This window comes from Rissa tridactyla, chromosome 5 (assembly GCF_028500815.1).
Source record: "Rissa tridactyla isolate bRisTri1 chromosome 5, bRisTri1.patW.cur.20221130, whole genome shotgun sequence".
NCBI lineage: Eukaryota > Metazoa > Chordata > Aves > Charadriiformes > Laridae > Rissa > Rissa tridactyla.
Genome location: NC_071470.1, coordinates 25,324,994 through 25,341,159, shown reverse-complemented (window position 1 = coordinate 25,341,159; position 16,166 = coordinate 25,324,994). Strand labels below are relative to the sequence as shown.

The 16,166-nt window shown below is 46.5% G+C and overlaps 1 protein-coding gene across 4 annotated transcripts in view; it reads left to right on the top strand.

The window, feature by feature from the left end:
• Positions 1–13,655: 13,655 nt before the first annotated feature.
• Positions 13,656–16,166, top strand: part of CPEB2 (cytoplasmic polyadenylation element binding protein 2) — a 56,605-nt gene continuing 54,094 nt past the window's right edge. For all 4 annotated transcript variants that reach the window (XM_054202770.1, XM_054202768.1, XM_054202769.1 and 1 more), the window contains exon 1: positions 13,656–15,591. In XM_054202770.1, the coding sequence (XP_054058745.1) occupies positions 14,410–15,591 (1,182 nt within the window). In that variant the 5' untranslated portion in view covers positions 13,656–14,409. The remainder of the gene's footprint in view (positions 15,592–16,166) is intronic.

The following is a 16,166-nucleotide window of genomic DNA, read 5'->3' as shown; positions in this document are numbered from 1 at the left end:
TTTGTTTGGGGTTTTTTTTCATTCTGGCACTTGGATTCCAAAATAAAACAAGAGTAGCAATGAATATTGATCAACTTTTTATTACCCAGTACATCAAACATTATACCCAAGTCGCTTTTGTTGAAAAACTGCAGTACTTGGAAATAATTTTAGATATTTCCTGGCTCCTCTAAACAAAACAGATTTTTTATCCCACCACAAGTTACTATGTGGTATAGTACAGATAAAGCTACATGAGGTACAAAAAGAATTAAAAGGCCCAAGTACCGCCATGTTCAAAGCAAAAAACATTACAATTAAAAAAAAAAAATTAAATTCAGATAGTCCCTACTTACTCACCAGCACTACCAAGATGAAGCCATTCAAGTCATGACTAATCACTTAACTCCAGGCAAGTTCATTCACATCAAAGGAGAGAAACCAAACACAAAGACCTAGTATGTCGTAAGGATCACGGTAGACCTGGGCAAACACAATTTCTTCTCTAAAGTTTTGGGGAATTTCTCTGGACTTTTGCATTTCTGAACCAAAGCAAAGAAAGAAGAGAGTGTACAAATGACAAATAACCCCCGAGGAGGTATGACACCTGTAGTCCCCGCTCTAAGAAACATCAAAAGTATATTAAACAAAAATATCACTGTGGCAACAGGGGAGTTTGAAGGAACCCCAGAATATGTTGTGGCTTGTTACAGCCTCCTCCCAAGGGCACCGCTCAGGGTTGTGAGCAACACAGGTCCAACTCTTCAAAAGAAGAAAAGAACTGAACCAGGTCTCCTGTACTGCGGGTGAGTGCTGAAGTCATTGGGCTTTAGGGTAAAATGAGGAGAGCAGCTCCCTTTTCTTCTTGAAGCTTTGTGAACTTCTGTGCTTTGCTTTTATTATATGTAGTCACAGATGAAATAGTATTATCGGGGGTAAAAGGACCCGGGAGTACTGGTGGATCACAGCCTGAATGTGAGCCAGCCTGATGCTCTTGCAGCAACGAAGGCAGATGATGTTGTGGGCTGCCTCAGCAAGTCTGCAGCCAGCAGACCAAAGGACGTGGTAATTCCACTCTCCTCAGCACTTATTAGGCCACATCTGGAATACTGTGTCCAGTCTTGGTCCTTCTAGCTCAAAAGAGACATTTAAAAATTGGAGAGGGTTGAGCAGAGGGCCATCAAGATGATTAGAGGACTGGAGAACTTGACAGAAGAGGAAAGGCTGAAAGAAGTGGGCTTGGTCAGGATGAAGAAGAGACAGCTGGGGGCTGAACACAGTCTTCCAACACTTAAATGGTTGTTACAGAGATGATGGAGATTCTTTTCAGAAAGCTGCTCAGTGACAAGAGACAATAGGCACAAGCTGCTTCAGGGGAAACCCATCCAGGTATAAGAAGTTCTTCAGCATGAGAGCAACCAGACTTTGAACATGTTGCCCAGAAAAGTGGGGGAACTCCCTGGAAATCACTGGGCTTGATGGGCCCCTGATCATCTCATCTAAGGTCCTGCTTTCAACAGGAGCTTGGGGCAGATCATCCCCAGAGCTCCCTTCCAACCTAGGTTTTTTTATATGATTCTGTAACTACCAAGGTTTTGTTCCAACTAGAAAACACAAAACAAAGAAAAATACTCAATGGTACTAGAAATACATCATTTTCAGTTAGGGCTCCAGACTGAAAAGCAGACTCGCCATGTAGTTTTAGTTCAGTTTCATCAATGCATTATCTCTCTATTCACCTTCACTGAGGACTTTCTAAGATACCGCTATAAACTTTGACAGTAAACACAGATAGAAACAATTAACTCATTTTTGTTGTCTTGTGTGTCATCCCTCGAATTGTTGATAGACATTTATTCAATGCAACCCTATTTATTTACAAACCATGTATACTATATGCTGTTTCCCCAAACACAGTAGGGAGGAAACAGCAGGAGACAGTTTCTTTACTCACAATTTTAAGCACCTTTCTCAGGGTCACATTGCAAACGGTCCTGAGGCTGATGGCTTTCCTTGCTCCCTTTCTGTGTATTTCTGTAGTGCTCCTGCCCCTTGCACACATCCACACAACCACAATAAAATTGATTCCATTTCCAAAATTCCTTCCATTTCCAAAATTCCTCAGATGGTCTAGCTAAGACCTTACCATGACTAGCACACAGCCTGCTCTGCAGAGAACTGCTGAAGACTGGAAATGATTGCTAAGTCAAAGGAAATTTAAGTATTTTGTTTCAGTTTGCTTGCATAGCAGGCCTGAAACAGCTTCAGAGTGATCGGGTACAACTGCAAAACCACATACTTATATGCTTGTAAAACACTTACCTAACCATTGCGTGACAGTGATTACTATGTCAGCACTATGCAGAAACCTCTGTATGCTACATTAATTACAAAATAGATAACTTTTAGAATTCTACTGGCAGCCCAAACCAGGCTCATCTTCCATTTGCAACATTTGAAGAGCGAGCTCAGAGGAAAGACTTTTTGGACTAATTCTGTTCACTACCTTGGATGAGTAATTTGGGTAAATATACAGGGCCATGCTTTGATGAAAACAAAAAATCAGTGCCAGGGAATTTTACAGGTGAAAAACTGGCAAAGTAGGAAATAAAGAAAATGGCACAGCCACGCTACCTTGTAACCCGCTTCACTTTAATTCATGCCCACATGACAAATGTATACTTTACTAATGACAAAAAAAATGGTTATACATGTTGGAACAAAAAGTAAACAGTACTTACAAAATTGGAGACTGTATTTTCAACTCTAAAGGAAATCTTAGCAGATAAAAAGAATACGAAGCAGGAAAGAAGCACTACCATTCTATGCAACATTACCCAGGGCAAAACCAAATATTATGGTTATCACCTTGCTGTTTCCCTCTAATAAGCCTGCCTCAGGAAAGCAGGCCAATGGAAGCCCTTAGAAGGCATCTCTCATAAAAGGCTTGTGATAAGAAATATGAAAAAATGAAAATTTTGGTAGAAGCAATACGATCGCCCTTATGTCTTCTTCCATTCTTCAAAAACCAAAAGGGGTGAGCATGCTTTTGTTCAGCTTGTGCTGTAATTCTCTCATTAGTAATACCATTGCTAACAGCCCTGATGTCCTTACTTAAGAAGAGTGTTTGAAAACTTGAAAGAAACTACAGGGAAAACTGGTGATACAGAAGTCTTGCCTTACGGTTAGAAACTAAGGCGCCTCAATGAGATTTGCTTAACAACAAAAGAGGGCTGAGATGCCTTGATCCCAGCCTTTAAGCATTTTCATTGAATAATGTCCAGTGCTAAAGGCCTTTTTAATCCAGCAAAGATTCAACAAGTTAAGTCAAAGCTAAGTTCAGACCACAAATAAAACGCTTCATCTGAACAGTGAGTGTTGGTGTAGATGTGGTGGACTCTTTGTTCTCTGAACTCTTTAAATATGAACCAGACATCTTTCTAATGAAGTTCACCTTGAAATAATGGTCTTCAAGCAAGTCTTACAGAGCAATGCTCTGTGGTCAATGCTAAGGTTGGACTGGATTACATCACCAAAATGATCGGGCTCTTCTTGTCTTAAAGTCTATGCAGCAATTACATTGAGACATGCTTGTAATTCACTCTAAGCACATTTTGTAAATAATTATTAAAGTGTTACTACACCCTTACTGACATATTGAAAGTTGTTTTCATGTAAATGGGCTACTTTTGATGAGAACATTTTGACTGCTGTCCTAGGACGCACATATTTAAAGAATTACAATTTAACGGGGATATAGGAAAATTCACATATAGAAATTCAATGGCTGATCTGCTCATGCTAGCTGCAGAGGTCCTACAGAGACTAAAAAGCATTCAAGTAATTCTCCAGTGTCATATTTGCCTAAAACCCCAGCTGCTTTTTATGAGAGCTAAGAATCTCTAATATTCTACCAGTGTTTAGCTATTGGGTATATTAGTTTACGAGGCTCAGCAAAGAACAGACCGTGTTTATTAACCTTTCACTAAACCCCTCACAAACTCAAACACTGGAGAGAGAATAAGAACAAAAACCGCACAGGAATGTTATCAGGAAACATATATATTTATTACTTTCCGATTTCCTCAGCACTTGACAGTCTACTTGATAACCATTGAATTTTCATTACTTTCATTGATTTGATCAACTCCTTTTAGTTCAGAACATGGATGAGCTGAAAAGTGAGGAGCCAAAATAAAATTCCCTTTCATAAAGCATTTGTCTTCATACAGAATTCACCAGCATAATTACGCCCCTATAGTTCTTATGGTATAACTCCCCATGTGGACGCTTGAATTCTACAGGCATTCATGCAAGATTAAAAAGCATCCACAAGGCATAATTATACTACTGTAGTCTCTGGTAAATTTCCTCATATAAAGAAGACCTTTCAACATTGAAAAGAGAGGTTATTTTGGAGGGGAAAAAAAAAAATGGAAAAAAAAGAAAAGCCCTTTGATTTCTTAATGTAGAAATTTTATGAGGTTTTATGCTCTTCAGTTACAACATACTATATAAGCATGCACACACACAAAAGATTACAAATATGAAAACAAAAGTGCCTCGGATGATTCATTTTGACTGACCTCCAGTCAAAGCACATTGACCCAAAATGATATCACAAATTACTCAAGGATATTTACCAAGGTTTGGGAATTTTTAAATATCTAGGTAATTTTCCCTTTTAAGATCATGGGTACAATTGATTTGTGGCATATGTGATCATCGATTCTGCAAAGCAGCTTCTGTAAGCTATACTTAAGCAGCAGACTGTTTTGTGCCACTGCATAAAAATGGAACTGAGCTCTCAATACCACAATGAAAGAGGAAGTGACAGAATTACAGTAGGTTTTGTATTCTGTATATGAAAGATGAACATAATAGGCCTGATTTTACCCTAGTTCCTTCACCTTGTAGCCACACGGTTAGAAAGCACAACTTCCAGTGCTCAGAGTTAGATTAAACACACAAAAAAGCTAAACATATGAAGGTAGAGGAGTTAACGATTAAGGCATCCAAGCAACCAGAATTCTTTCAAGTAGAACTGTGCATACAAGGGTTAAAAAAATTAGAGTCTGCAGAAATAAACTAAATTTAACTCCACATTTCCCTCAGGTTCTCATTATAGAAGAAAATTAAGGTTGTCTGGACAACTTTAACTGTGTGTTTTCTTTTTTAATATATTTCATTTTATTGAAGTGCAATATTTTCCCCACATTTCCTAGGTTTCAATTATTCTTTTGTATAGCTAATGCACTTCTAAAATACTTTAACACGAATATTCTAATATATTCAGCTTTTACTTAAGTTTCTTGGCAGGGATTTTTCTTGGATTTCTTTTCTTTACAATTATTAAAAATGTTATACATGAGCACTAAGAAAGAACCACACAGATAATACGGTTTTAGTAATCAAAATATACAGGGCAAAACCAGCATATTGCTTTTCAATGTCTTTGTATCATCATAATAGCACGAATGGTCAAAAGTGATGAAGCTTAACATTGATTTACAATTGTTCACTAGATCAGAGATGTAAATTATTATGAGAGAACTCAAGACTTCTTGTTTCTAAGTCCCAACTACAGCTAGGCATATTTAGAAGGAGGAGAGAGACCAGCAGGAAAATAAGGGAAAGCTTCAGTACCAGTAACCCTGCACTGCTCAGAAATGTAACTTAGTAAGTTTTAAAAAAAATGTTAAAAAAGCTAGGGATGAGGAGGGTAGCTGGGACATGGCTAACCAACAGCCAAGCATTGAGAGAGCGTTCATTTGCTGTATGGCAGAGCTGAGTTCAACTCTGTGTTGCCTCCAGACCTGCCTCTTCTACCTCCCAGAGGCGCAGCCTCATCGCAAGGGCAGTCTCATCATCGCTGCCATGGATGCTGGAGTATTTCATAAAAGACGCTGCACGCCCTCTGCAAACAGGAAGGAGAGCATCCTACCCTCTAGCGACTTAGTTGCTCCTGACCAGCTGAGCTCTGATACCGCAATGGCCAGCCTTTGAGTTGTTGACCCCACTTTGGTTACGGGATATATAGCCATAATTAGTCACAATGATATGGTTAATGGTTTTCTTAATTTTAATCTGTATTTCTTCAATTCTAGCCTGTACATAACAGTGTGATTAATTTTATTTCTACGGTGAATCTGAAGGGTCTGTACTGCTAATTTCTGAGATAATTCCATATTAATTAAAGCAGCAAATTTCTTACAGAACCTGTTGAAAATAATTTTACTGCAACAGTGGGTGGTGGTGTAAAATTAGTGAACATCCATCTTACACTCCAAGATGAAATAAGTACAAGAGAACATATTTTCACATATAAATCAGATAGGTTGCCTTTGCTTTTAGTTCAACACAGATGCTATGGCTCAGAAGGGGAACTTGCTCCTCTATCACCTTTCAGAGGTTTAATAACTAAACTTTAATAAATCTCCTTGTAGCAACTTAAAACACTTACTTTAACAGCCTGCTGAGGTGCAAACATATACTCTGTCTGTCTAACTTGCTATGTGGTCCATACACTCCCGCAGAGGGGCAGACCTGGCTACAGACACATGCTTGCTTCCTCCTGCTGCATCTGCGATAAGGGCTACCTACAGGATTCAATGAACTCTACTTCAAAGCCTCCTTGCTCAACAATTTCCAGAGTCTCCTTGAGGTCTCCTACCTCATCTCCTAAATACGGTCACGCAACCCTTCAGAACAGATTATTCCAGCGCTGGAAGCACTACGCAGTTATTCTTAGCACAAGTCAGTTACACGAGTTTCTGGAGACTTATACAATGATAACTGAGATCACGCCTTAAAATTTCCGGGAGCCTCCTACACCACAATATTCAGGTACGTAAATATACACTGAACATTCATGCCATTAGTAGAGATGTCTCATGTGTTCTTTAAAGCAGAGCCCAAACTTACACCCAGAGCTGTGAACAACACCTTCATGTTTGGTAAATAGTGGCAGCTACATCTGTAGTGAAAAGAAGATGAGAAAATACCGTGTTCTGACTATAGCAGCACACACTGCTGGACTAACTCTTCTTCTGCACACAGCACACAGGAAAAAGTCAGCAGTAAAACCTTAGTATTCTCTATCCTCGGAGTAATTTTGGTTTATGTCCTAGTAATATAACCAAATTAACCAGCCATATTATACGGACTGTTTAAAATGCTATCTGATAGGTGAGTGCACCAGCAACAACACAGGCTTTAAAATCCTACAAGCCATTTTGAGAATTAAACAGAGATTGACAGTATCTCTATTTTGTAGTGCCAACTTTTTGAACACTTCGCATTTGTCATGAAACATATGATGGTGTTGGCAGCAGTTGCCAGCTAGCACTGGTCTCCTTTGTGAAAGCCACTGCTTAAACAAAGAACTAGATACGGTCTCATCCTCAACAAATCTGAAGTGTATTTGCTCCACTGGTGAATTATTGCTATCCTGGACCGGAGGTGGAAAGCGTGCGGGACTCTGCAGCACACAGAAAATAAGCTCTTCGCAGTTTTGTAGGCTGTACACCCAGAGCCCTTCTATCACTTTTCAGCAACTCCAGCTTACATTATATCTACAGACTTACAATAAGATGAGATAGTCACAGTATTTAAACCTTCAAACAATCTACGCTGCAAATCTGCCAGCCTCCTGTTCCTCAGAATGTTTCATCTGAGCTAAAAATTATCAGTTCAGAGGGATAAGAGCACAGGGGTATACAGCTGACTGTAATGCATTCCGCCAGACAGCCTTTATGAATTTTTTAGCTGAACTTTCTTCTGTCCTTGTTGTTCTTGCCAACCACATGCAGAACATTTTAGAGACAATAGCAATACCCCGGAGGTTTACACGCGCTATTCAATTCCCAATAATAAAAAAAATATATCCTTTTTCTAAACTAAGTTTCATCTCATATTATCCTTCATCCTAAATTACAACTAACATCCAGAACTTGCATTGCAAGGCTGAGAAACTAGCAGAAATTGCCACATTCAATTAGCACAGCAGAAGAACCAAACTAGAAATAGGATTTCATTCACTTTAATTCACTAGTTGGTTGCCATAAATACTTGTCTGTAAAACATGGAATTCTGAATACTCCACAGACATTATTTTCCTTTCATGAAGATGTTTGTTTACTTTGGCAGTGACTCTCTTGGGAGAAACTCTAATGACTTCCACTACCAAAAAAACCCCAAAACAAAAAAGAAACAGAAAGTGCCACTAGCAAGCAAGGAAATATTAGTCTAATGTGATGGTTAAACTCCAGGGCAAAAAGAAGAAAAAACAGTAAATCACTGCTTTGCATTCTTGTGACCAGAACCCATATCCTTCAAGTCCAGCAGGCAGCATAGCTCCTGTGATGAAGGTCGGGCTTTGAATAAATGAAGCAAGCTGCCCATCTCCTGTGAATTTTAAGGTTTTTAGCTTTAAAAACAAACAAACAAGCCAAAACATAGCATTGGCACAGGAAGAACAGAATAAAGCAAACTATCTCAATTCCTGGTGTTAAATTTTCCCACTGCTTTGAATTTCATTCCAACACACAGTGATCTAACAAAAGTTTCTTTCCCGATTTTGTTATATCTGGACGATTAATATTTTTTTTCTTTTAATGAGCAAAACCACCAGGAAAAAAGGTAAGCTGCTGTGACTCAACAGACTGCTCACTGCTGGAAAAGACTTGCCTACCTCCTTCCTAAGAATACATGATTATTATTTTCAGAGCTTAAAAAAAATCTAGAACAGAAAAATAGTAAATGAAACAGATTGATATAAATCTTCAGACCTCTTTTTCCGGTGAAATGTCAAACCTCATCATCTGCTATTCTATGTGAATAACCTGCAGTCCCAGAATGTTCTCCACATTTCCATGGGAGGAAAAAGTCATTAACAAAAATCAACTTTAAGGTTAAGAGGAAGCAGCTCTAGCAAAAGTACGTGAATCGTATATTTTCGTTACCAGTTAGAACAATGTGCTGTTCCTGGAATGCATATGCAAGCCCGTTTCAAAGCTTAAAGTGAGGAATGAAGCAGACACATGTCACAGACCACAGGACAGCAGGCTGTGTACTTCCCTAAACAGCCTGAGCGAGACAGATCTCTCAGCAGAGCCCTTGCGACTGGTGCAGGACAGACAGAGATACTTAAAGAGAGTGATGAAAAAGAACCTACGAGAAGGAGATGATATGGAAAGGGAGAAGGAAAGGTAAAATAGTAAAGAGAAAACAAGCAACTGATATTAAACCCCCTGATTTTCTCATAGCTGTGGAGCCTTGGAAGAGGGGTCAAACAGAGCAGTAAATCACTGTAAATGGTGAAAGGCCTATAAATATTGTGGGCTGTGGGAAGAACAATTTGTTGCATCACAAGCAGCCAATGAGTCTCCATGCTGAGCCACTCCACAAGAAAAAGGATTTTTGAAATCAGTACTATCTGTAGCCACATTTACTTTTAACTATTACATGCAAAAATTCACCAGAAAAGCTGCTTTTAGTATTGGAATGAAAGCAAAGATAATTTTCGTGTCTACATGCTATTTGCAGCCCATATTCAAACTCACAACCACAGTGATTTTCCCAACTAGCTAACTGGAGGGAAACAGCAGATTATAGCAGCAGTCAGAGTTAGTTTCTTTTTCATACGTTAGGCTCCTGATATTCTGGTGTTCATGTTAATTTACAAAATGAGGAAGCACTGAAGTAACTCTGCATGCACATAAAAGACCACATACTATAGCTAAATTTTTATCAATTTCATGATTTATTATATGTTCCCAAAAACTGTAACATTTGTTTAGTGGTATCTGATTAGGAAAAGATAAGGATCCTACCTCCAAGAATGTACATTTTTTAAAGAAGCTAAACCCACAGACCGACCTGAAGTGGACAGCATCTCAGCACAATCCCTTTCAGCTCTTATAACTGCTAAAAGTTTTTTTGTTCAAGCAGAAAAAAATAGAATGGTGGGCCAAAATCCTTTCTCATATAATAATATCCTGTCACCAACACCGGCCAATAGCAGGTGTTATTCTTCTGGCTTTACAAAAAGGAAAGAACTTAAACTGTGCATGGTAATTTCTAGAAGAGATGATAACCTCTCAGGGGCAAAATTCAGAAGCCTCTGCCTTGATGATCTTTTTCATGTCACCCAAATGGCAGCCAGTTCAGTAATCCTTACAGCTTATTTGATTTGTCTTTATATAGTGTTATTTCATATAATTTATTGTGATCTGTCTTTGTGTTTTCTCTTCTATAGCATTGTTGGTTTGATTTGCCCCACAAAATTTAGCACATAGTGGATGACGCAGAACACCAGGCAAATAAGATGGTCATTTGCTCTCAGGCACTGACAAACCCCAGAAAGCTGTCAGCCCCAGCTCTGCCACAGGCCTCCTAGGTAAAGTTGATAACTGGCACATTGGCTGCAATGAATATGCAGATGCAGGTTGATTAATGGCTGCACAAACCATAAGTTAGGTATATTTGGTTTTACCGTACTGGCAGCTTGTTTTGCAACATCTGTTTTTTTCAGTTTACATATTGTGTACAGCGATATTGCACATGGCTTGGCATTCGCTTCTTGTAACGTTTGTTGTCTAGTCTAAGTGACTCATCCCAGCTCCGTGACTCTCTAGCTTCCCCAAGTCAGTCCGATGAGGGGCTCTGCAAGCGTGCTCTGTCCTTCAGGCCCAAGCATATGGTCGCTTTCTGATGACAATCGGGGAACGCGGAGTCCAAGCATCCCACTATCCCCTAAGGTCTGGACAGGCAAAGCTAGGAAGTTCCCAAGTTGCAAATGGTTGAGGTAACTGAAGGAAGCATTATACATGCTTAGCCTGTTCTTACACATTCATTTAGGCATCTAGTTTCAGACATGATTACTTTCCTACTAACCCAATCCAAAAAAGCTCTCAAACCTTCCCTGGAAAGGGGCAGCTAAGATAAAAGAAAGCAGGAAGAAATCAAGTGATTACAAAGGAGAAAAAACATTAAAGCAAGAGGGTGTGAAGGCCAAATGGTCAAAAATCAAGAAACTGGGAACTGGAGAGAGAAAACAAACAGCGCCAAGGACAGGACTCGGCACTTCTTGATGGCACCAAGATGCCAGTTAAGAGACTTGACTTGGTGGAGGTGAGACCAGAATTTGTGGCTCCAGCACACGCCAAGGGGTCTCGTATCAGAGGCACGAGAGACATGATACACAGCCCAAAGGGTTCTTGGTTTGACTCAGTACAGCTGGTTTTGTTTTTATCAGAGTCAAGAAGCATATGCTGTAAAACCAAGGAGCACCAAAGACCTCCTGGGTCCCACAGCAAGATACAGCCAGAAGCTTTCCTCATAATCACCAAAGAGATCAGGTTTCTTTCTCTAAAGGTACCTGCATTAGGGTAGGATGAATCATCCTTTGGTAGCACCTGTCTTGTGTTTGTAGAAGATTAGGCGGCTAACGCAGAGCGGATGCTTTTTACATGGTTAAAAATAGATGAGATTCACCCCATTAAAGTTGTTTTAATATACATGCAGGATTGGGGTAGGTAACTACCATGGTAGAGATAAGCTGTCACAGAGGAGGTGAGTACTCTGGTCTTTCAGTCAGTTTAAAAAGACTACTCACAGACACCACGATGGCTGGTTTGAAGGAAGAATGGCTAGAATTTGGGCTTGATTTAAAGGTGAGGGACAGAGGAGCCAACCGCTTACAAAAAAAACCACAGCAAAACAAGTAGAAATAGGCAGCTGCTTACAGGAGAGACACAGCGCAGCGTTGCTTCCAACCATGCTAGACGCCTGAAAACGCCCCAGGTAGAGGACAGCTTCTGTCCGGGCTTGCACATAACCCAATGTCAGGCGTATGACACGAACGCAAAGGGAAGCCAGATGCTACCAGTTCTGCAGCTCACAAAACTAATGTTTACGAGGACTGTGCTGTGAAGCAACTCACTATTCAGAGAGGAACCATTACTCGGCCGGCAACATTTACTCGTCATGTGATCATCTGCAGGGCCTTGGTCTGCACTCTATTTTTTGCCACTTGTAAGACAGACGGCTGCAGAGTTCTTGAAACGGATGCCAACATAATGAATAATTCTGGAATACTAAGCCATAACACAGCAAAGATAAATATGTATCAATTACTCTTCTGTGCTGCAAATGTATTTTCATCTTAACCCTGCAAGATGGCATGGATACTCAAATACACCCACACAGGTTCACGATCACATCAGAGATGACTGCAGATGCCGAAACAGTGTATTTTTTTTTCCCCTCTACATTTCATATGCGTGTAACAAACACACACAGATTTAACAAATAAGAATTGTTACACTGGGTCAGACCAAAGGTCCGTCGGCCAAATGGAAAGCAGCTATCCAGTCTTTGACAGTGGCCACTAATGGATGCCTAGAGAGAAGTACAATAGGTCAAGCATATAATGACACTTCCCCAATGTACTGGCACACTCAATAGCCATGTATTAATTCTCTCACTGCTGAACTACAGCTTTCCCAGAGCACAAAGGCAGCTCACCTATTTTAGTCTTTTCAGGGATATCAACATCTGTAACACCATTACATCTATAGTTGCCAAACTGTGTACTTGTTTGCATTAAACAGTTGCCAGGAGTCATGCTTCCACTAGATGGAAAAAGGGGAAAACCCCACCTTTAATACCGTTTGTCCAGGAAATACCACAAAAAGTACCACCACAGTGCCACCACACCTCAGCAAGGCCCTCGGCTGAGCTCTTGGGGGTCTCTGCGGAGCGCAGCCAACGAGTGGCCACGGTGTGGTGGCAGGGGTTGATGAAGGGGGGAGTGAACCACCCGCCTTCACCCCGACACTCCACTGCCCCACGGGGCCAGGAGTGCGGAGTGGGGCAGAGAGACCCCTCCACAGGGGGCCACCGCTGTGTCGCCCCGGCGCTGCCCCTACAGCTCCACACGGGCCGAGCAGCCGTGAGGAGACAGGGAGCCCACAGCCCCGCCGGGGGCGACACAGGGAGCCGCGCAGATCGCGTTCCGCCATGTTGCCCTCCCGCTGAGGGGAGGTGGGGGGCGGGGGGCAGGGGGCGGGGCGGGGGTGGGGCTTCCCGGATGGACCTCCACGCGCGCGGCCCTGCGTCAATGCAAATGAGCGGCGAAAGGGCGGGGCGCCACCGCCTCCCCGCGCGAGTGCCTGACGGGATCGCAGGAGGCGGGAGAAACCACCGCCCCAGCTCCCCCCCCACCCCTCCCGGCCGCCTGCAGCGGTCAGAGAAATAAAATCATTTTATTTCAGGTTGAGGGCAGGCACGGCATCGAGGCCCAAAGAGTGCCTTCCCCACCCAAACGGCCAGCAGGTCTCCGCGGTGTGACTCAAGGGCTGCCGCCTCGGCCCCCCCCCGCTGAAGTGGTAGCGCCCACCCGGCTCGGCGGCGCCGTGCGCGCGGGCGTTGGCCAGCGCGAGCGCCCACCTCCCCCCGGGGAGCGGTGCCAGGGCCGGGCGAAGGGGGCGGGGCCCCCGGCTCAACTCATTATTCATGAGGGGGCGGAGCTGCCGGCTCATTACCAAGGTCGGGGCTGGGTGGCCAAGGGGGGTGGTGGCCGTGACGTAGCTATGACGGATTTTCCGGCGTTCTTAAAGGGCGTTGCAGCCGGCTCCTGGCCGGCAGTGGGGGCGGGGGAGGTGGTTGGGGGCTCGAGCGGCGACCTGCTGCCAAACCGGGGCCGTGCGGGGGTACCGGTGGCTGGGCTCCCTCCCTTCCCCGCCAGTACCGGGCCTGGAGCGCCCCGCGGTCCTCCCCGCGCTACGGTGTAGCGGGGGTCGGACGGAGGAGTTACCGGCGGGGTGTCGGGGGGAATGACCTGTCCGGGGTGTTTACGGTGATCTAGCGGGTCCCTGTGGGCGCGACTGCGGGCGGGAAGGGCCGCCCCACCGGGGGTGCCGACAGACCAGAAAAAAGGGGGGGGGGGGGAAACAACAAAGAAAAACCCTGATAAAAATAGTATTATTTATTATCAAAAGGCTCCGGTATTTTTAAAACCAGTAGAGTGGGGATTATGGCAAAGAAGAGGGCTTTATTCTAGAAAGTGGCTATTTTTGGGGCTTATATAGTGGTTTGCGATAGGCGGGTGCTTAACACCCCCCTTCCCCCCCTCCCCAAGGTTATTAATTATCTTTGTCTCCTCAGACCCCCGGGGTGGGGGGTTCGCCCCTCCGCCGGGCCGGTGTCGGGGATCACCGCCTCGGGCTCCCCGCAGGCGGCCACCCCCTGCCCGCCCTTGGGTGTAGGAGGCGCTGGCTCCGCCGGCTCCTTCCCCTCCCCGGCAGCCGCCTCTCATTCCTCCTCCTCCTGCCCCTTCTCACCCGCTGTAACCGGTTCCTCCGGCGGGTCGCCGCCGCCGCCCTCCCCGTTCCCCCTTGGCGGCCGGTGCTGCCCCATCCCCACACCATGCAGGATGAGCTGCTCCTGGGGGTGACACAGCAGCAGCAGCCAGGCAGCGAGAGGCTGGGCAGCAGCCCCGCATCAGGACACCCCCCTCCCGGCCACCCCTCCTCTGACTTTAAACCCAGTCTCAGCCCCCACCAGGATTTAAACAAGCAGCAACCGCAGCAGCAGCAGCAACAGCCGCCGCCTCCTCAGCTGAGCCAGAAGAGGAAAGAGTTTAAGCAGCAGCAGCAGCTCAGCAGCCCAGCCCAGCTCGGCAGCAGCCACCCCCTGAATAACCACCACCCCCCCGACTATCATCACCACCCCCCTCAGCAGCAGCCGCCGCCGCCGCAGCAGTTCAGCCACCCCACTGACAAGTACCAGCAGCAGCTCCAGCTCCTCAGCGCTCACCCCCCGGAGCCGCCGCGGACCGGGGACTACCCGCACCACCGGCCCCTCGGCCCCGCCGAGCGCAAGGGCGGCGCGGACAGGGGGGGGTCGGAGCGGCTCGCCCCTTCCCGCCCGGGGGGATCGGTGGCCGCCGACCCCAATGTGGGGGTGGCCGCCGCCGCCTCCTGCCTGAATCCGCCTCCGTCTCCTCCTCATCTGCAGGCGAGAGCCAAGCCGCCCCCCATGGAGTCCCCCCCGAACAGCCACTTGCTGGGCAGCCCCGGGAACCTCTTGCCCGGCGGGCTCGGCTCTGGCTTCAGCAGCCTGCAGAGCCCGGAGATCCCCAGCCCCCATCACCAGAGCGGGGGCGGCTCCTCCTCGGCGGCTTCCCCTCCTCCTCCGCCGCTGCCCGGCTTCGGCACCCCCTGGTCGGTGCAGACCTCGTCGCCGCCTCCGCAGCAGACGCAGCAGCCTCCGGTCTCCAGCGGCGGCGGGGGCCAGATCAGCGCGATGCCGCCCCCGAGCCCGGAATCCGAGACCAGCTTCTACCCGGGGATACCGTCATCCATCAACCCCGCTTTCTTCCAGAGCTTCTCGCCGGTGTCTCCTCACAACCCCTGCGCCGGGCCCTTCAGCAGCCCCTTCTCGGCCGCCGCCCCCCCGCCGCCGCCGCCGATGAATTTACCTCAGCAGCAGCAGCAGCAACAGCAGAACCGGAGATCCCCTGTGAGCCCCCAGCTCCAGCACCAACACCAGGCGGCGGCCGCCGCCGCCGCCTTCCTGCAGCAGAGAAACTCCTACAACCACCACCAGGTACCGGGCGGCGGCGGGGAGGGCCGGGCAGCCGCGGCGGGGCGGCAGGGAGACCGGGCCAGCCGTCTCCGGAAGGGAGACCGGGGCGGAAAGGGGAGACCGGGGCGAGGGGGACGGGGAGGGGAGGGCTCCGCTCCCTTCGTTTCGCTAGTGACGGCAGCCGGGGGGTTCCTCTCTCCCCGCTGCCGGGCGAGGCCGGGCGGCGGTGACAGCCCGGCGAGACCGCGGAGGCAGGGCGGGGCCCGGCCCGGCCGCCGTCGCCCTGTCGCGCTCGGCGGGCCCGAGGGCCGCCGGTGGCCGGTGAGAAGGCACCTGCGCGCCCCCCCCCCCCCCCGCCCGCTGCGGGGACCGGACGGGGAGGCGGACGTAGGGGTCGGGCCGTGCCGGGCGGCTGTTGGCAGCGGCCCGCCCCGCGCCCCGGCCGCTGCTCCCCGCCCGTTCCGGCTGGCAGGTGGCGGGGCGGCCGCTTCGGTCGCGGGCTGTGACCGGCCGCCCCCCCTTCTCGGTGCGGCGACCCAGGGACGCCGTTTGTTTTCGGGATGAGAGGAGGGGGTTTCCCTTGATAAAAAAGGGTA